Raw genomic sequence first — 21,021 nt, forward strand, 5'->3', positions numbered from 1 at the left:
TCCTGCCATTAGCCCATCCCCATTCCTACTAAGCTCATCCCGCCTTCGTCGCCCTACCTTCCCCACCCTCCTCCGCACCCTCTTGCTCCTTCTCCTGCTTTCTGCCGGAGACATCAATCCCAATCCAGGTCCCCCACACCTGTCCTCGTCTTATCCATGCAAGCGATTCCGAGATATCTCCAATCTCATCTCTATTCCCCTCCTCCCCCTCTCTTCCCTCCCCTTCTCGTGTGCCCTGTGGAATGCCCACTCTGTGTGTAACAAACTTGCCTTCACCCATGATCTCTTCATCTCCCGCTCCCTTCAACTGCTCGCCCTAACTGAAACCTGACTCACCCCCGACGACTCGGCCTCAGTCATGGCCCTATGCCATGGAGGTTATCTTTTCTCCCACACTCCTCACCCAGTCGGCCGCGAAGGAGGTGTCGGGTTACTACTTTTGCCCGCCTGTAGTTTCCAACGCCTCTTCCTACCACAATCTCACTGCTTCTCATCCTTTGAAGTTCACTCCATCCGTTTATTCTACCCGCTGCCACTCAGAGTTGCAGTCATTTACCGCCCCCCTGATAAGTCCCTCCCCTCCTTCCTTACTGACTTCGATGCATGGCTCTCCGTCTTTCTTGAACCCTCATCCCTGTCCCTCATTCTTGGAGACTTTAACATACACGCTGAGGACCCATCAGACTCTTACGCTTCTCAGTTCCTCACTCTGACATCCTCCTTCAACCTCCAGCTGAGTTGCACCACCCCTACTCACCAAACTGGCCATTGTCTTGACCTCGTCCTCTCCTCTACCTGCTCACCCTCCAACTTCTGCGCCTCAGCTCTTCCTCTCTCAGATCATCACCTGATCACCTTCACACTTCACCACCCTCCCCCTCAGTTCCGCCCTACACTAACTACTTCTTTCAGGAATCTCCAGGCCATTGACCCTCCCACGTTATACTCCAGTATCTCTAATCTCCTCCCCTCCAACATGTCCTCCGAGTCTGTCGACAAGGTTGTCTCCGCTTACAATGCCACTCTCTCATCTGCTCTGGATACCCTTGCACCATCCATGTCCCGTCCAACAAGGCGTACTAATCCCCAGCCCTGGCTGACCCCCTGCATCCGATACCTTTGCTCCTGCGCCCAATCTGCAGAATGCCTCTGGAGGAAATCTCACACCCATACCGACTTCATTCATTACAAATTCATGCTATCCTCCTTCCAGTCCTCCCTATTCCTTGCCAAATAGGACTATTACATCCAATTAACTAATTCACTCAGCTCCAACCCTCGTCTCTTCGCCACCCTTAACTCCCTCCTTAAAGTGCCTTCCGCTCCCACCGCCCCCTCCCCCCCCCCCCCCACTCTCTCCTCAAACTGTGGCTGACTACTTCTGCGATAAGGTACAAAAGATCAACCTCGAATTTACTACCAAACCACCACCTCCTCCTCACCCTCTAACCCACTCCCTCAACCAACCAACCCAGGCCTCCTTTTCCTCTTTTCCTAATATCACCGAAGAGGAAACCGCCCACCTTCTATCCACCTCGAAATGCACCACCTGTTCCTCTGACCCGATCCCCACCAACTTACTTAACACCATCTCTCCTACTGTCACCCCCTCCATCTGTCATATCCTCAACCTCTCTTTCTCCACTGCAACCGTCCCTGACACCTTCAAGCATGCTGTAGTCACACCTCTCCTCAAAAAACCATCACTTGACCCTACCTGCCCCTCCAACTATCGCCCAATCTCCCTCCTACCCTTCCTCTCCAAGATACTTGAATGCGCCACGCCGTTCACAGCCGCTGCCTCGATTTTCTCTCCTCTCATGCCATCCTCGATCCGCTTCAATCTGGTTTTTGCCCTCTACACTCAACAGAAACGGCACTCACCAAAGTCTGTAATGACCTGTTCCTTGCCAAATCCAAAGGTCATTACTCCATCCTCATCCTCCTCGACCTATCCGCCACATTTGACACTGTCAATCACAATTTACTCCTTGCCACACTATCTTCATTTGGTTTCCAGGGCTCTGTCCTCTCCTGGTTCTCCTCTTAGCTCTCCCACCGTAGCTTCAGAGTACATTCTCATGGATCTTCCTCCACCCCCATCCCACTCTCTGTTGGAGTTCCTCAGAGATCTGTCCTTGGACCCCTTCTTTTTTAAATCTACACCTCTTCCCTGGGCTCGCTGATCTTATCTCATGGCTTCCAATATCATGTCTATGCCGACGACACCCAGCTTTATCTCTCCACACCAGACATCACTGCGAAAACCCAGGCCAAAGTATCGGCCTGCTTATTGGACATTGCTGCCTGGATGTCCAACCGCCACCTGAAACTGAACATGTCCAAGACAGAGCTTATTATCTTTCCACCCAAACCCACATCTCCTCTCCCCCCACTCTCTTATCTCAGTCAGTGGCACTCTCATCCTTCCCGTCTCATCTGCCCGCAACCTCGGAGTCATCTTCGACTCCTCCCTCTCCTTCTCCGCGCATATCCAGCAGATAGCCAAGACCTGTCGCTTCTTTCTCTATAACATCAGCAAAATTCGCCCTTTCCTCTCTGAGCACACCACCCGAACTCTCGTCCACTCTCTTATTACCTCTCGCCTTGACTATTGCAACCTACTTCTCACTGGCCTCCCACTTAGCCACCTATCCCCCCTTCAATCCATTCAGAACTCTGCTGCACGTCTTATCTTCCGCCTGGACTGATATGCTCATATCACCCCTCTCCTCAAGTCACTTCACTGGCTTCCGATCAAATACCGCATACAGTTCAAACTTCTCCTACTAACCCACAAATGCACTCAGTCTGCAGCCCCTCACTTCCTCTCTACCCTCATGTCCCTTTACGCTCCTACCCGAAACCTCCGCTCACAGGACAAATCCCTCCTCTCTGCTCCCTTCACCATCGCCAACTCCAGGCTCCGCCCTTTCTGCCTTTCCCTATGCTTGGAACAAACTCCCTGAGCCCATACGCAGAGCCCCCTCCCTGCCCATCTTCAAATCCTTACTCAAAGCCTATCTTTTCAATATCACCTTCGGCACCTAATCATTTTACCTGTATCCAGGAAATCTAGACTGCCCCAATTGACTGCACATGTTGTCCATTAGATTGTAAGCTGACTGCACATGTTGTCCTTTAGATTGTAAGCTCCTTTGAGCAGGGACTGTCCTTCTTTGTTAAGCTGTATAGCGCTGCTTAGCCCTAGTAGCGCTTTAGAAATGTTAAGTAGTAGTAGTAGTTTTGTGCCCTGATTTCATCCTCCTTTTTCTCCTCGTCCACTGGTTGATGTGACTTTTGCCCCCCAGCATTTGTCTGTAGCCTGCCCCTTTTGAGGGTTTCTTCGGGTATAGTACTGGCTTTGCTAACCTCTGTGGTAGATCCAGTGTTCCTGGAGAGACAGCTGGGTGCCATATTAGAGTTGGGGTCATTGGGACCTCTCTCTGGTTGCCCCTCGATAGCTTCGTGCTCGGGGGAGTTTTTATGCCCATCTCGAGCAGATGGGTTCTAGATGTCAAAGCTTTCCAGAAGGAATCTGGTGGTCCTTCTGCGGTGTGCCTTGTTTTTTTCGGAATGCACGTCAGCCAATCTGGGGGCTTCTCTGGGGCACGGGGCTTCTGCTCTGTATGCCTATCTGTTGCAGAAGTCTGGTAGAGAAACTGTTAGTTCCTTTTTAGTTCAGCTTTTGGAGATTTCTGGCTTGTTCCCTGTCTTAGTCTCCACTGATGGACCCTGGCCCAAAGAGGGGATGTTTACTCTCCAGCTCAGCAGTAGGGTCCATTGCTCTCCTGTTCGGAGGAAGTCTTTTCAGGGCAGTCCCTTTCTTTACAGAGGCTACAAGAATCACCTTTCACCTGAGCTGGAAAGCCATGTTTGCCTAAGTGGGTGCTTTGAGGGCAATAGGCTAGGCTGTTCCTGGTGTGGGAAACCGTGAACAGCATCAGTGCAGGGCTCCTTGTGTGTTGGGCCTCTGAAAGGGCCTATTTAGTATTTTTATTTACAGACTTTTCTGTCCCCTCAGTGGTTTTTCACTTGTAACTTGCCTTTGCTTCCTTTTGATTTTTGGTATTTGTGGAGGGGCATTTTCAATATGATATCTAAATCTGATTTTGGATGTTTTGTGAAAAATGTCTAAAAATCCAGTAGTGAACATGGCCATGTTCAAACCAGAAAAATGTCCAGTTCTTTGTTTCAAAAATAGCCATTTGCTAGACATTTTTGTGTTCAGTGCGTCTATCGCTAAGGACCATAAAAAAAAAAAAAAAGTCCAAAGGAAAAATGCATGGGGATGGGGAGGGGACAGCATTTTTAGTAGACTAGCCACACAGACATCCCAGCAGATCAGTTGAGCACCCTAGGGGGCACTGCAGTGGACTTCACGTAAAAAGTTTCAGGTACACATCTCACTGTTACCCTCTTATACTGTAAAGCCTACTGTACAATAACCCTTTTGCCTGCCGGTGTCACCTATATGTAGGCATAGTAGGTATTTAGTGTTTTTTGGAGGGCTGATGTGTTCCACCACACGTGTATCAGTTAGAGTGGACTATGGGCCTGGGTCCCCTTCTTTACAGTCCACTGCACTGACAGCTAGGCTACTCCTGAGACCGGCTTGCTGCTCTAATAGGAATGGCCATCATATCTGAAGGGAGACGTATGTGTTAGGCGGGGAGAGTCTGATTGGCACGGACGGGGAGAGGGATCTTGGGGTGATAGTATCCGAGGACCTGAAGGCGATGAAACAGTGTGACAAGGCGGTGGCCGTAGCTAGAAGATTGCTAGGCTGTATAGGGAGAGGTGTGACCAGCAGAAGAAGGGAGGTTTTAATGCCCCTGTATAAGACGTTGGTGAGGCCCCACCTGGAGTACTGTGTTCAGTTTTGGAGGCCGTACCTTACGAAGGATGTCAAAAAAATGGAAGCGGTGCAAAGAAAAGCTACGAGGATGGTATGGGATTTGCGTTCCAAAACGTATGAAGAGAGGCTTGCTGACCTGAACATGTATACCCTGGAGGAAAGGAGGAACAGGGGTGATATGATACAGGCGTTCAAATATTTGAAAGGTATTAATCCGCAAACAAATCTTTTCCGGAGATGGGAAGGCGGTAGAACGAGAGGACATGAAATGAGATTGAAGGGGGGCAGACTCAGAAAAGATGTCAGGAAGTATTTTTCACGGAGAGGGTGGTGGATGCTTGGAATGCCCTCCCGCGGGAGGTGGTGGAGATGAAAACGGTAACGGAATTCAAACATGCATGGGATGTGCATAAAGCAATCCTGTGCAGAAGGAATGGATCCTCAGAAGCTTAGCTACAATTGGGTGGCAGAGCAGGTGGGGGGAAGAGGGGTTGGTGGTTGGGAGGCGAGGATAGGGGAGGGCAGACTTTTATACGGTCTGTGCCAGAGCCGGTGATGGAAGGCGGGACAGGTGGTTGGGAGGCAGGAAAAACTGCTGGGCAGACTTATACGGTCTGTGCCCTGAGAAAGACAGGTACAAATCAAGGTAAGGTATACACATGAGTTTATCTTGGGCAGACTGGATGGACCGTGCAGGTCTTTTTCTGCCGTCATCTACTATGTTACTATGTAAGCTGTCATAGAGCCATGTATGTATTATCACTGTCACATCTTAGGGGGCTGGGAGGGGATCAGTGATCACTGGGGGTGTAAGGGGGGGTTATACCTTAATCCCTCCAGTGGTCATTTGGTCATTTAGGGCATCTTTTGGTCACTTAGTCATGATTGAAACAGGTCTAGCCAAAAGGTCTTAATTTTGGTCCTATACATATTCCTTTTGTTCCATCTGTCTTTTGGTGCTGCCCAAAACTCGCCTCCCACATGCCCCCTTGAAATTTAGATAAACTGTGGAGCAAAACGTCTAAAATTGGGGTGTCGAAAATCGCAACTTGGATGTTTTTGAGAGAAAACCATCCTCCTGCTACCTTATGTTTTTTTGGATTTTTTTTTTTTTTGGTTTGTTTTGAAAATGAGCCCCATAGTATATCATTGTCACTTGTGGGTATAGGGCAATGTTTTCCTAAGTCCAGTCCTGGAGTATCCCTTGCCATTCAGGTTTTCAGGATATCTACAATGAATATGCATGAACTTGATTTGCATACACTGTCTCCATTATATGCAAATCTCTTTCATGCATGTTCTTTGTGGATATCCTGAAAACCTGACTGGCAAGACTGGACTTGGGAAACACTGGTGTAGGGCATGATTTAAAGTAGAAGTTATGAGCCATGTTAGGGCAATATCCCACATTTTTAGCCAGCAGGAATAGTCCAATGTTTTCCCTGTCTGGTTAGTGCAATGTAGCACAAAGAGTAAAGTTCCCAGGCAATGAGCTGTCTTCCTCAAGCAGCTGCAGCTTGAGAAAAACAGCTCACTGCTTGGAAGCTTTATTCTTTGTGCTACACTGCACTAGCCAGACAGGGAAAACATTGGACTGTTCCTGCTGGTTTCATGTTCAGCCCCTGATGCAGCCCTTGAGAGGGCGAAACATGGCCATGTGTGGTTAGAGGAAAGTTATATGCTGATTTTATATATCTGCATTGAATAAATTTTGTTTTATTTTACCACTTGGGTCTGCTTTTCTTTTCTGCTGCATCATTGGATATGGACAGAATATGGATATTGTCATTTTGAAGCACTGAACTTTTTAAGATAAGTGAAAAGTCTGCTTTATTGAACTGAACACTGAATTCATTGCATAATATAAATGAGATTTTGTAGGTTCCATTGCATGTTTTTTATGTTGTTGATATGATTTTTATCTCATTGGATTTTTTAATTAGAGCTTTGAGGCTTTTTCCTTTCATTTAAGTAGAATTGTACACTGGTGATGTCTCTAGTTCCTTAAAATTGTTTCCTTGCAACTATAAAGTTGAGCACATAATAATTTTGCTGTATAACTAAGTTCTTCTTTTATGTTCTACAAGCCTATTCTTCAGTGTTCATGATGATCTCCTCACATATTTTTTGATAGGATCACATTGGGGTAAATATTCAGCTGGCAGTGGTGAGAATTATGCTCACCACAGCTGGTGTTATTCTGAGATATTCAATGCTAAGCCATATCTGGACTTCATCATTGAATATCCAGTTTATGAGGTGCTGGTTAACACATAGCTAGTTAAGTCAGTATTCAGACTTAACTAGCCATGGGTTGCTGCATAAAGACTCATTTTTATGCGGTTCCATTTATGTGTTACCCTGGCCGGGTAAGTGCTGAATATCGGCACTTAACTATCCAAGTGCTGACTCCACCCCCAGAATGCCCTGCAAATAAGGGGGTTTCAATTAGTCGCTAACTGCTAATTTTCAGCGGTGATAACCAGCTGAAAATTAGCAAATAGCCCCAAACAAACAATTTAACCAGTTGGCAGCCATTTCTGGCCGGATAACTTGTTTTAAATATCAACCAGATTATGTATATCACACAAGTAGTAGATGATTTCAGTTTATAAAGAACAAAATTACAGAGCATATTCAAAAGCATGGATTAATGAGACAAGGCCAATATGGATTTAGTGAAGGGAAATCTTGCCTTGCCAATCTATTACATTTCTTTGAAGGGGTGAACAAACATGTGGATAAAGGTGAGCCGGTTGATATTGTGTATCTGGATTTTCAAAAGGCGTTTGATAAAGTACCTCATGAAAGACTCCTGAGGAAATTGGAGAGTCATAGGATAGGAAGTAGTGTCCTATTGTGGGTTAAAAATTGGTTAAAAGATAGAAAACAGAAAGTAGGGCTAAATGATCAGTAATGGAGAAGGATAGATAATGGGGTTCCTCAGGGGTTGTGTGCTGGGACCGCTGCTTTTTAACATATTTTTAAATGATCTAGAGATGGGAGTAACTAGTGAGGTAATTAAATTTGCTGACGACACAAAGTTATTCAAAGTTGTTAAATCACAGGAGGATTGTGAAAAATTACAAGAGAACATTACGAGACTGGGAGAATGGGCATCTAAATGGCAGATGATGTTTAATGTGAGCAAGTGCAAAGTGATGCATGTGGGAAAGAAGAACCCGAATTATAATTACATAATGCAAGGTTCCACATTAGGAGTCACCGAAAGGAAAGGGATCTAGGTGTCATCATTGATATGTTGAAACCCTCTGCTCAGTGTGTAGCGGTGGCTAAGAAAACAAATAGAATGTTAGGTATTATTAGGAAAAGAATGGAAAACAAAAATGAGGACGTTATAATGCCTTTGTATTGCTCCATGATCTGACCTCACCTTGAATAGTGTGTTCAATTCTGGTCACTGCATCTCAAAAAAGATACAGTGGAATTAGAAAAGAAAACAGAGAAGGGCGACAAAAATGATAAAGGGGATGAGATGACTTCCCTACGAGGAAAGGTTGAAGCAGCTAGTGCTGTTCAGCTTGGAGAAAATATGGCTGAGGGGAGATATGATAGAGGTTTCTGCAATACTGAGTGGAGTGGAATGAGTTGAGTGAATCGCTTGTTTACTCTTTCCAAAAATACTAGGACTAGGAGGCACACAATGAAGCTAGAAAGTAGTACATTTAAAACGAATAGGAGAAAATATTTCTTCACTCAACATGTAATTAAAATCTGGAATTTGTTCCCAGAGAATGTAGTAAAAGCAGTTAACGGAGATTTTAAAAGGTTTGGATGGCTTCCTAAAGGAAAAGTCCATAGACCATTATAAAAATGGATTTGGGGAAAATCCACTGCTTATAAGCAGCATAAAATATATTGTACTCTTTTGGGATCTTGCCAGGTACTTGTGACCTGGATTGGCCACTGTTGGAAACAGAATGCTGGGCTTGATGGACCTTAGCCCCAGTGTACTCGTTCACGTTAGCAGCGTGCTCCTAAGGCCCCTGCTGCTCCCCAGTCAAAGCAGAGGACGAGCATAGCCACCGTAAAAGTGTCTGTCCCGGACAACTTGCCGGTTGGAGGGAGGCTAAAATTTTTTCACCAACCTCCAACCAGTGAGTTCTTCAAATAGTCCGTCTTGGATACGCCCTCAATTGTCATCTCCAACCTCCAAATTGCACACCAAGATCTCATTCATTCAGCTCTCAGCACAGGCAGGTACTTGCAGAGGAACTCTCCGCCCTTCTAAAGGTCCATGTGGTCGAATCCATTCCACCAGAGGAAGAAGGGCAAGGATTCTGTTCCAGGTACTTCCTTTTGCAAAAGAAAACTGGGGGGATGTGTCCCATCCTAGACCTTAAGGCCCTGAACAAATTTCTAGTCCAAGAAGAGTTCAGGATGGTTTCTCTGGGCACCCTTCTCCCCATGATTCAGAAAAATGATTGGCTATATTCTCTGGACTTAATGGACGCATATACTCACATCCCGATACTTCCAGCCCACCAGAAGTATCTTCGATTTCGACTGGGAACACATCATTACCAGTATCACGTGTTGCCTTTTGGCCTTGCATCAGCTTCAAGGGTCTTCACCAAATGTCTGGTGGTAGTCATAGCATTGCTACGCAGACTGGGAGTCCATGTGTTTCCTTAACTCTGTGATTGGCTGGTGAAGAGCATCTCAGAGGATGGTGATCGGGAGTCCATGCGGATGACTATTCGGGTTTTAGAGCTACTAGGGTTCGTTTTAAACTACCCCAAATCCCATCTGCACCCTGTCCAGCGATTGAAGTTCATAGAAGCACTGCTTGACACACATAGGGTTCGAGCTTACCTCCCAGAGACGCAAGCAGATAATCTTGTCTCGCTGGCAACCAAGGTTTGTGCCTCTCAGCAGGTCACAGCTCTGCAAATGTTGAGATTGTTGGGGCACATGGCTTCCACAGTATACGTTACACCCGTGTCACGTCTTCACATGAGATCAGCTCAATGGACCCTAGCTTCTTAGTGGTATCAAAGTCACGGGGAGTCTAGAAGTCGTCATCAAAGTGTCCCCAGAGCTTGTACGCTCTCTTCAGTGGTAGACAATTTGATCCAATTTGACTCTGAGACTTCCATTCCAAATTCCTCAGCCACAAAAATTGCTGATGATGGATGCATTCCTCCTGGGCTTGGGAGCTCATTGGGCTTCACACTCAAGGAGTTTGGTCCTCCTATGAAATGAATCTTCCAATCAACCTCCTGGAACTTCAAGCGATTTGGATTGCTCTAAAGGCTTTCAGAGATCGCTATCTCGTCAAATTGTTCTCATTCAAACAGACAATCAGGTTTCAATGTATTCCACCAACAAGCAGGGGGGCACTGGATCATGCTGTTTGTGTCAGGAGGCCATCCGAATGTAACTTTGGGCTCGCCAACACGGTATGTTCCTTCGAGCCACATATCTGGTGGGTGCAAAAAACACCTTGGCCTACAAGCTGAGCAGGATAGTGCAACCACATGAGTGGCCTCTCAATATGGGCATGGCCCGCAAGATCTCCCGAGCATGGGGCAACCCCTCAGTGGATCTTTTTTTGCCACTCAGCTCAACCACAGGTCCCTCAGTTCTGTTCCAGGCTTCAGGTCCACTGCAAACTAGCATCAGATGCCTTCCTCCTCTATTGGGGAACAGGTCTTCTGTGTGCGTATCCTTCGATACCTCTAGTGGGAAAGAATTTGTTGAAACTCAAGCAAGACCGCGCAACCATGATTTTGATTGCACCATGGCAGATATGTTTCCCTCTTCTTCTGGAATTATCCTCCGAAGAACCATGGAGATTGGAGTGTTTTCCAACCCTCATCACATAGAACGAGGAGTCGGTTCTACAGCCCAGCCTCCAGTCTCTGGCTTTCACAGCTTGGATGTTGAGTGTCTAGAATTCACTTCCTTAGGTCTTTCAGAGGGTGTCTCCTGAGTCTTGCTGGCTTCCAGGAAAGAGTCCACTAGGAGGAGGTGTTACTCTTTTAAATGAAGGAGATTTCCTGTCTGGTGTTGAAAGCAAGGCCTTAGATCCCCTTGCTTGCCCTACACAGACCCTGCTTGAATACCTTCTACACTTATCAGAGTCTGGTCTCAAGACCAACTCTATAAGGGTTCACCTTAGTGCATTTAGTGCTTATCATCAACATGTAGAAGGTAAGCCCATCTCTGGACAGCCTTTAGTTGTTCGCTTCATGAGTGGTTTGCTTTTGTCAGAGCCCCCTGTCATACCTCTACCAGTGTCATGGGATCTCAACATCATTCTCACCCAGCTAATGAAAGTTCCTTTTGAATTGCTGCCATCTGAAGTACTTGACCTGGAAGGTCGTTTTCTTGGTGGCTGTTACTTCAGCTCGTAGGGTCAGTGAGCTTCAGGCCTTAGTAGTGGATGCAGCTTATACTAAGTTTCATCACAGCAGAGTAGTCCTCCGCACGTTCCTGCTGAAGGTGGTGTCGGAATTCCCTTTGAACCAGTCAGTTGCCTTGCCAACAATTTTTCCTTGACCTCATGCCCATCTTGGGGAAAGCAGCTTGCACACCTTGGATTGCAAGAGAGCATTGGCCTACTACATAGAGCAGACAAGGCCCCACAGACAGTCCGCCCATCCTTTTGTTTCTTTTTATCCCAACAGGATGGTGATTGCCATCGGGAAACGCACCATTTCAATTTGGTTGGCAGATTGCATTTCCTTCATTTATGCCCAGGTTGGGCTGGCCTTGAAGGGTCATGTCACGGCTCATAATGTCAGAGCCATGGCTGTGTCGGTAGCCCACTTGAGGTCGGCCTCCATTGATGAAATTTGCAAGGCTGCGACATGGTCTTCAATCCACACATTCACATCACACTTCTGCCTTGAGCAGGATACCCGACGCGACAGTTGGTTCGGGCAGACAGTTTTGCAGAATCTGTTTGGAGGCTAGAATCCAACTCCACCCTCCTAGGCCCTTTTTATTCTGTTGCAGGCTGCACCCTCATTCAGATTGTATATAATTTCAGGTTAATCTATGTTAAGTCCTCGCCGTTGCGAGCCCCAATTAACCAATGTTCGTTGTTTTGGGTGAGCCTGGATGCTAGGGATGCCCCACGTGAGAAGACTGAAGCCTGCTTGTCCTCAGAGAAAGTGAAGATACTTACCTGTAGCAGGTATTCTCTGAGGAAAGCAGGCTTCATATTTTCACAATCCCTTCTATCTTCCCTTGGAGTTGTCTCCTTGGTTATATTTACTTTTTTTCTTTTGCTTTATTATTAGAGGAGATCGCTTTCACGCAACAGGCAGGAAAGCACTCGTGCATGTACGGCGGAGCGCTACTCGCGCTCCAGAAAGCTCTATTTTTAGCTTGGGCAAAATGCCAGACCAGGTGACGTGGATCGGCATCACCCACTTGTGAAAATATGAAGCCTTCTGTCCTCTGAGAATATCTGCTACAGGTAAATATCTTCGCTGTACTCAGGTTCCCTTTGTCTAATATTTCATTTTGCTTAATGATCAGAAACCACTCTTTGTGATATATATGCAAAAATAAAGGAAATCATAAGGGCGAGGGTGCTTTTTCACATCACTGTATAGTAATGTGCTTTAGCTTCTCCAAATAATCATCAAAGAAGGTTTCAAGTATAGGCATGACTTATCTTCCTCAGACTGAGGCAGACAAATTGCTTAGTTTTTCTGTTTTTCCTTATCCTCCCTAAGAACTCCTTTTACCCCTTGGTCATTCAGAGGGCTGACTGACTCTCACAGGTATTTTGCTTCATATGTATTGAACAAATTTTCAGAATTAGCTCTTGCCTCTGCAGCAAGCTTCTTTTCGAAATCTGTCTTGACATGCCTTATTACTTTTTTATTCTGTTTTTTTTTCATTTGTGTATGCTTTCTGTTTTCTGAAAGGTACTCTTTTGGCTTTTCACTGCCTCTTGATAGAAACAGAGAAAAATGAAGGTAGATAAAGACCATGTGGCCTTTTCAGTCTGCTCATCTATGCCATCTACTATCCAATCCTCTCCCAATATAGTTGTCCCAATTTTTCTTGAATTCGGATACAGTCTTTGTCTCCACCAGCTCCACCAGGACACTGCTCCATGCATTCACCAACCTTTCCTGGAAGAAGTATTTTCCAAGGGCAAGCAAGCATAATATTGTCACATGTGGGTGATGTGATCCACGGAGCCCAGTGCGGACACTGCCAAGTGCACTCTCATTTTAAATCTTTGTGGCAGTGCCACCACTGCGCATACATGGGTACCTTCCTGTCTGACATGCTAGAGTGGGACCAGCAGACTTTCGTTTTCTGTGGAGCAGAGGGTTGTGTTTTTAATCTCTCTTCTGCGCAAAATCCTTTGCCTTTTAGTGCTTTCCCTTTTTCGGGATATACTTTCTTCGTATATTATCTTTCTTTTTGTCATAATTTTTTAGTTTAATAATTTTTATACATTTTTTCGATTTTTCATTTTTTGGCTCGAGGGGCCTCTGAGCCCTTTTACCTACCCGGGAATCATTGACCTTTTTCGGGTATGGAATCACTCGAGCTCCCTGGGCTATAGAGACTTTTGACTTCACATCGGCCGTTTTTCCCTCCATGTCATCGAGGGTGCCAAGTGGCTTTAAGAAGTGTACTCAATGCAATAGGACTATTTCAGACGACCCCATAATTGGTGTGTTTAGTGCCTAGGTCCAGATCACTGAGGCATTCACTGAAAAATCTGCCATGCAGGCAAGGTCCCTTAAAGCCTACAGACTCCTGTGTGAAAACCGTTTTGGTTCTGCATCCACATCGAAACTGGCAGGAAACTCAGTACTTGATGCAGAACCTGTGTCAGCATCGACATTGGATGTACCCATGCAACATCGAGAGGCTGCTACATTGGACTCAATGCTGTGATCAAGTCAGGACTCTACGTCCTCGTCATCAGTGATGCGTGCATTGAAGGACCTGTGGCACAAAAAGCCTAAGAAGCATGGCCATCATTCTCCCTCCAGGCACTCAGCCCATACCTCCCCTACATTGATTTTTTCAATGCAAGGGAAGCATCCATGCCTTAATGACCACTCTCCTTCTCTCCAGATCATATCACATCGAGAGTCTTCGAGATCTTCTAGATCTCCTACTCCTACACAGTCTGTCTCTCAGTCTACATCCATACCAGTATCTCAGCCGGCACCCACACCTACCTTTCATGAGGAAATCCAGGCTATGATCAAAGAGGAGTTTTCAAGGCTACTGCAGTCGCAGTCTCTACAGGCACACAGGGTTCTTACACCAACCTCAGCCCAGCCTGTGGATACATCAGAGAGACAGTCACAGGAGAACTCCTGCAAACTGGCTCAACATCAACCAATGCATGTGGCAACATCAAGGAGCTTTCTCCAACTTCAGAAGCTGATATACCTTGACACACCTCAATGCAAAGCTGATGTTCTGGTTGACACTATCTTCCCTGTACTCATGAGCAGTGCTTTGAAGAATCAGATTCAGATCTCTCCTGGGAAACAGATTAGGACCCACAGGACCTCTCAGATGAGAGTCCTATTGGCATTCCATCTGATCCTTCTCCACCACTTCAGAGGCATACGTCTCCTCCTAAAAGCATATATTTCCCTGGCTTTGTCCATGAGATGGCTCAAGATATACCTTTTAAACTAGAAATGGAGGATGAACCTCATTCAGAACTTTTTGACGTTCTATATTGACTGTCCATCAAGAGAGGGTATTACAGTTCCCCTCTATTCTGTTATGAAAAGTACTTAAAAACTGGAAGACCCCTTTGTCAGTTCAGATTGCCCCATAGAAAATTGACACAATGTATAGAATACAAAAATGTACAGGGTTTGAGAAAACACAACTATCACATCACTCTTTAGTGGTAGAGTTCGCTTTAAAATGCACTTGTGCCAGATCTTATGCTTCTTCTTCTTCTCCTCCAGGCTGACAAGTGAGAACTTAGACTCTTGGCAGGAAAACTTTTGGTTAGGGTGGGGACTTTGGTCCTGGGGAACTGAGGAGCTGAGTTCGATTCCCACCTCAGGCACAGGCAGCTCCTTGTGACTCTGGGCAAGTCACTTAACCCTCCATTGCCCCATGTAAGCCGCATTGAGCCTGCCATGAGTGGGAAAGCGCGGGGTACAAATGTAACAAAAAAAACCAATCACATTTTGGATTATCAATTTTATTCTACCATTTATTCTGTCATTTGCAGAATTCCTTCCCTCTGACAAACAAGAAGAACTCCAGAAAGTTCACAAAAAACTTCTAGACTGTCGTAAATATCTTGCGAGGCAAGCCTTTGATGCCTCCTCATGTATCTCTGCCTTAACAGTAGCAATGCGCCAATTATCCTAGCTTCGAGTTTCTGACCTTAAATCTGATGTCCGTTGTCTTGAAGAAAACTTGCTTGGGGTCAAAGTTGAGGAGCTAGTCAACCTAATTAAAAACTTCTTCTAGGCCTCAAACTACTACTGCTTCTGCCTCCACTAGAAGATTTCAAGGGGGCTACCGACACTCCAACTACTATATTTCTAAGCATTGTTACACCCCTCCACCTCCTCCACCCCAGGATGCTACACCCGAATGCTCGCGTTAAAGACAGAAGCTGGGACAAAAATCTGATCCAAGATGGCATCATGCAGACTTACCATGCCTGCAGCTGTCCGAGAGTGTCTTGACGCGGGTATTTTTTGGACAGCTCTTCCCAGCTGAGCATGGGAAAGAGAAGAGGAAAGCTGCGGGAGACTCCCTCGACTCCCGCTGTGGCTCCGGTCCTGAAACAGAAGACTCTCAATGACTTCAGAGTCCTGGCAGGACCCGTGCAGTCTTCCTCCCCTTCTCCTGGTGCCAGTGCAGCGGCGGCGGTGAGCAGCGTAGACAGGGTTTCCTTGAGCCCCGTGGAGCGGCAGCTCCCCCGCAACCAGGAAATAGTGCTGCTTTGGATTGTCCTGACCCCAGTTCTGCTGTGAGTGACGACCTGGGAGCTCAGGGAGGGCACATATCCACAACATTGGGAAGCTTGCATTTTTTGCAGGGTTTGTTACAAAACGCAGCCTCAGTTTTGCGTCAGGAAACTGTGCGTACTCTTAAGTTTCCAACTTGCCTACACCTGCTTTAACTTCACAGGTTTTTGTTAAACCAGCAGTTGTGGCATTAGAGTCAGTATGGGACCTTGCATTTGACATGCATTCCTCTTTACAAACTTTGACATTGGAAAATACTAAAGATATTAAAGTTTTATCGGAGGCTGCTCTTCTTCAAGCACAGGCATCTGCTCAGCAGTCCTCTAGACTGAATTTCTTGGAAAATAAAATTCAAAAACTGGAAACTTTGGGTTTAACCAGAGTTAAAGATAAGAATTTTATACATCGTCGTTTGGAATACCTAGAAAAACAGATTAGAAGACTTGAGGTTACTCAATTTTTCCAGGTCTCCTCTTATAGCACCTATTGATATGGTTAAGAAATATCTAATTGAGGTTCTAGGGATGTTAGGAGATTCATTATCTCCTTTTACGCGAGCCCAGTACATACTGGACTCGGGGAAACTTGTGGGGGAGGCCCTGTGAGATCAAGATCACTCCCGGTAGTGGGAGGCGGGGATAGTGCTGGGCAGACTTATACGGTCTGTGCCAGAGCCGGTGGTGGGAGGCGGGGCTGGTGGTTGGGAGGCGGGGATAGTGCTGGGTAGACTTATATGGTCTGTGCCCTGAAAAAGACAGGTACAAATCAAGGTAAGGTATACACAAAAAGTGGCACATATGAGTTATCTTGTTGGGCAGACTGGATGGACCGTGCAGGTCTTTTTCTGCCGTCATCTACTATGAGGCATATTTTCAAAGCACTTAGCCTTCCAAAGTTCCATAGGATATATGTTACTAACATCCTTTTTAGAATCCTCACTGGAAATAATTACACAGAGATCTACTATGGTGGTATTCTTTGCTTTTGAATTAGATCGAAATGCTGTTTTGAAACTTTCTTTTAGACATTTGGACACACAATTTTTGGAATCAAAAGTTTGTGTATTTCCTGACCTTTTAAGAGAGACACAGATGAGGCGTAAGGCCTTCTTGACCTTTCGGCCGAGAAAATTGGCTTTAGAAGCCAACTTTGTTCTTAAATTTCCTTGCCTATGTTTTGTGATATTTCAGGGTAAACAATTTCAATTTTTTGAACCTAAACAATTGGAAGAACTTCTTGTGGCTAAAGAGGAAATAAAAGTCACTAGACTCATATTGCACGCTGTTAAGGGCAGGCTGGGGAGAGCTTTACCGGGTATATGATAGTCTTGGGATTATTTTTCTAAGAATATTTTGTTAATTTTATTAATTTCTAATTCTTGGATCACATTGCATTTATAGTGGATGAAAGTATATTATTTTTCTCTTTCCTTTGGTTTCCAAAGTACTGTATTAAGGGATATGTATATTTCCTATTACTGTATTATCTCATTTGTTGGGATATGTTGAAAATAATAATAAAGTGATAAAAAAAAAGCAGGGACAAAAATCAAACACCCTTTTAATCCAAACAACAACCTAATTTTTGACTCCTTCCTAGAGAGCATTGCTGCCATACAGTTGTCTGTGCCAAAAAAACCTACCTGTCGAAGAGAGACTTATTCTCTTCCATTAAAGATGAGTCCTACATACCATTCAACACGGCTGCATTGACAAAAAAGCCCCACTGATCATCCCACCAAGGGAACCTTTTTTTCAGCTTCCTCCAACTGAGATTACTTTGACAGGAGTTCTTGGTCCTCCTCCATAATATTCTGTAATGAGCAGTAGGTACCTACATTTTTAATGGATGCCGTCTTTTATAAAATTACTTTCTTTCTATAACAGGGCATCTATTTGTAACCACCAAGAAAATTCCTATTTAAAATTTATTTTATTGCTCTTTGTGCAACACAGTAGTGTGTTTTCCCTTTCTCCAGGGAACAGATATAGGTGTTTCTCAATAAAGTGCCAAGGTCTGCATGATTGAGTAGAGGGAAGTATAATTGGGTCTGTGTGTTCTTATTGATGGTGCGTGTGAATTCTCTATCTGTGAATGGCATGTAATTTATATGTACATTCTTGGTAAGAGTATAGACATATGTCCTTGGGGATATCTGGTGACTGTGAGGAATGTGTATGATATTTTTTTTGTGTGGAGGGGAAGTCGTATGGAGTTGAATGGTCTGGGAAGTGACTGGAGGAGGGTGAGTCAGGATAGCTTTACAATAGTGTCTTATAAGGGTGTGGGGGAGGGTTGAGGTGCTGGGTTTTTTTTAAGTTAGGAGAGTAGTATGGGAAATAGAGTCATGAAGATGTCAGGGTGTGGCGGTTGGGTATGTGTTTTGGAGTGTTCTCACACCTCTTCCCCCTCCCATATTGTTTCTTCTTTTCCCGTACTATTGAATTCTCCCCCATTCCTCAAGTCTCCCTGCACTGTCTTCCATTCCCTATTCCCCTCTGTGTTGCAGTCACTACCAATCCTTTCCCTTTCCTTTCCTCTCCTCTCCTCTCTTCCATCATATTCAGTTCCTTTCCTGCTCCCTCTCCTTCTTTGCACTTCCAAGCAGTCACTACACTTCTCTCCTTCTCTCCACATTGTGTTTACTCCCTTTCCTTCTCCCTCCTTCAAGATTGCTTTTACTTTTTCTCATGGCTAACCAGAGACTTCTATTGAGCCAATGGGAGTTGGGACCCTATGACACACTGCTTTGGTCTTTGCCACAGGAGCGGCAGGCAACTTCTTTCTGTGCCACTGAATTTGGATTCTCTGTGGGTAGCAACATTTTATCTGTACCTGTTTTTTTCTGCCTACAGCCTCACTCTTATTTGAATGGCAAAGCCTGACATTCCTGGCTCTTGGCTCCACACTGCTTTCTGCCAGCTCCTGCTTTGATTTAGGCATAGGTTTCTTTGTATATTGATGGACCAACTCTCCCTAGTTACTTGCTTATCACTACAGCAAAATGTGCCTAAAAAACTGAAATTATGAAATTGCAGAGGTACTGCTTTCAGTTAATCTCTAATAGTGTGACACATTTAGGGCCCTGTTTACAAAGGCATGCTAGACCTTAATATTCCTATGGGTGTCTACATGTTTAGCGTGCTATAATTTGTAGCACATGCTAAAAATGCTAGTGCATCTTTGTAAACAGGGCCCTTAGCTTTCTAAAATCCAGATGGTTTTTGATTTACATGCAAAAACACTGCAAAAATACCCCTCTGAATCAGAGGGACAAAGATTCGGATGGAGAACATCTGCCAGATCTTTTTTTGGGGGGGAGGGGGAATGACTTAAAATAATTAAACTGTGGAAACCTGAAATTGATGTAACAAGAGTTACTATTTAAAAATAGAACTGGTAATGCTGCTACACTACAATATGTGTATTTTGGGATGCTTCAGCTTTGTAAAAATAAATAATAATTTTGATATTTCTAGTGACTGTTGCAGCAGTTAATTTTAAGCCCATGATATACGTGTTAGGCCCTAATTCAGTAAGGTTCCCCCTCCCTGCCCCCATTCTGGGGGCTATTCTATAGGGGACCAACTATCTATGTTCCATTATAGAACACTGGTGTAACCTGGTATTGACATGCTTAATATTGTGGCTGGAGTAAATACAGGCGCTAAAAGCTGACTTAAGTGCATGTGCCTAAATGCAGAAGGGACACATATAATTTACAGTAGTCTGTAAGTCATATGCATAAGTGAGGGCCCTGCATATATCTCACCCATGTGCCTCTCCTGTGTACATACCCTTACAGATATACAGTATGTCAGATAAGTGGACATTTACAGACTAGCATTTAGGCAGAATTTTGGAATTTACGCATGTACATGTGCACATACATTTAAGGGTATTTTTACTAAATAGTTTTAGGTTCTTGCATTTAACATGTTCAGCATTTTGCACAAATATGTTCCCTAACGCACTTTACTTTTAGACACTATGAATACAGATACAAAAAATGCCACCTACTGAGGTGGCATTAAATGAGCCCGCATTAACTACACTTTTGACAGTCAATCCCCCATTCTGCACTAAGCAGTTTGTGCTGGACTTTTACTGCCCAAGCTGTTTAAAAATGTGCTAGGCGTTAGTGAGGACTAGTAGTAACAGCGTGTGCTAAAACCTGTGCTAACTGCTTACCACAACTTAGTAAATATGCCCCGTAGTTACTTACCCCTGGATTCTATATAGCGCGCCGAGAGAGCCGTGCCAAAATCTAGGCGTATTCTGTAACAACGCGTGTAACTTAATTGGCTTAACAAGCTAATCAGCGTTGATAGCAACACTTAACAAGCAATAATAAGCACTAATTGGTAATTAGAATTTGTATGCACAACTTGCTAAGTGTATTCTGTAATGAACTGTGCCTAAATTCTAAAGCACATTTTAAAAGAGACAAGGCTATGGGCAGCGAAATGGGCATAGTTATCGAATATGGCCCATTGCTCATAAATCTACGCACAGGGATTTACTCCACATTTTCATTGGTGTAAATGGAGGGGCGTAGTTTTAGGTGCTGGGATATCATCAACTAAGCATATTCTATATACCATGCCTAAATCTATGTGCTGCTTATAGAATACGCTTAGGCAGAAATGTTTACCACGCTGATTTTTTAGGCCCCATATATAGAATCTGGCCCTTAATTTGTGTGCCTAGGTTATAGAATTGCCCTGTTTTTGTTAAGAGAAATAAAGCTTAGTGAATCAAGTTCTTAGTCTACAAATATAACTAACCTATGCTTTCTGATTTATGTTCTTTCATTTTAGGTGGGCTTGTTGGACCTTGAACTTAATCAGCAGACTAAGGCCTTGTTCTTGGCTTTGGTTTTACTTTCTGTTGTTATGGTAACCTTGCAAGGATTTGTGGGTCCATGGTATCGCTATCTTTTTCGATTCATCTTGCTTTTTTCCTATATCATTCCTATCAGGTATGTATAAGAACTAAAGGAAAACAAGAGATGTCTGAATGTTGCTTGAATGAAATTTATACTCTGCTCTCACTAAGAAGAAAATTGATCTTATCAGAAAGGTGTAGAAGTTGGTGCCAGCAAATCTGCTGGCTCTTGAAGGATCAACTGCAGAAAACAATACTTTTTTTTATGTACTGTTCATCTTCCTGGAGTAATCAGGATATCTAATCCTTTTA

At 44.6% G+C, this 21,021-nt stretch overlaps 1 protein-coding gene across 1 annotated transcript in view; it reads left to right on the top strand.

The window, feature by feature from the left end:
• Positions 1-21,021, top strand: part of ATP9B (ATPase phospholipid transporting 9B (putative)) — a 706,895-nt gene that overhangs the window by 397,262 nt on the left and 288,612 nt on the right. Inside the window, 1 exon segment of the mRNA XM_030211876.1 lies at positions 20,643-20,803. Within this exon segment, the coding sequence (XP_030067736.1) occupies positions 20,643-20,803 (161 nt within the window).

The sequence above is a fragment of the Microcaecilia unicolor genome, chromosome 1 (assembly GCF_901765095.1).
Source record: "Microcaecilia unicolor chromosome 1, aMicUni1.1, whole genome shotgun sequence".
Taxonomy (NCBI): domain Eukaryota; kingdom Metazoa; phylum Chordata; class Amphibia; order Gymnophiona; family Siphonopidae; genus Microcaecilia; species Microcaecilia unicolor.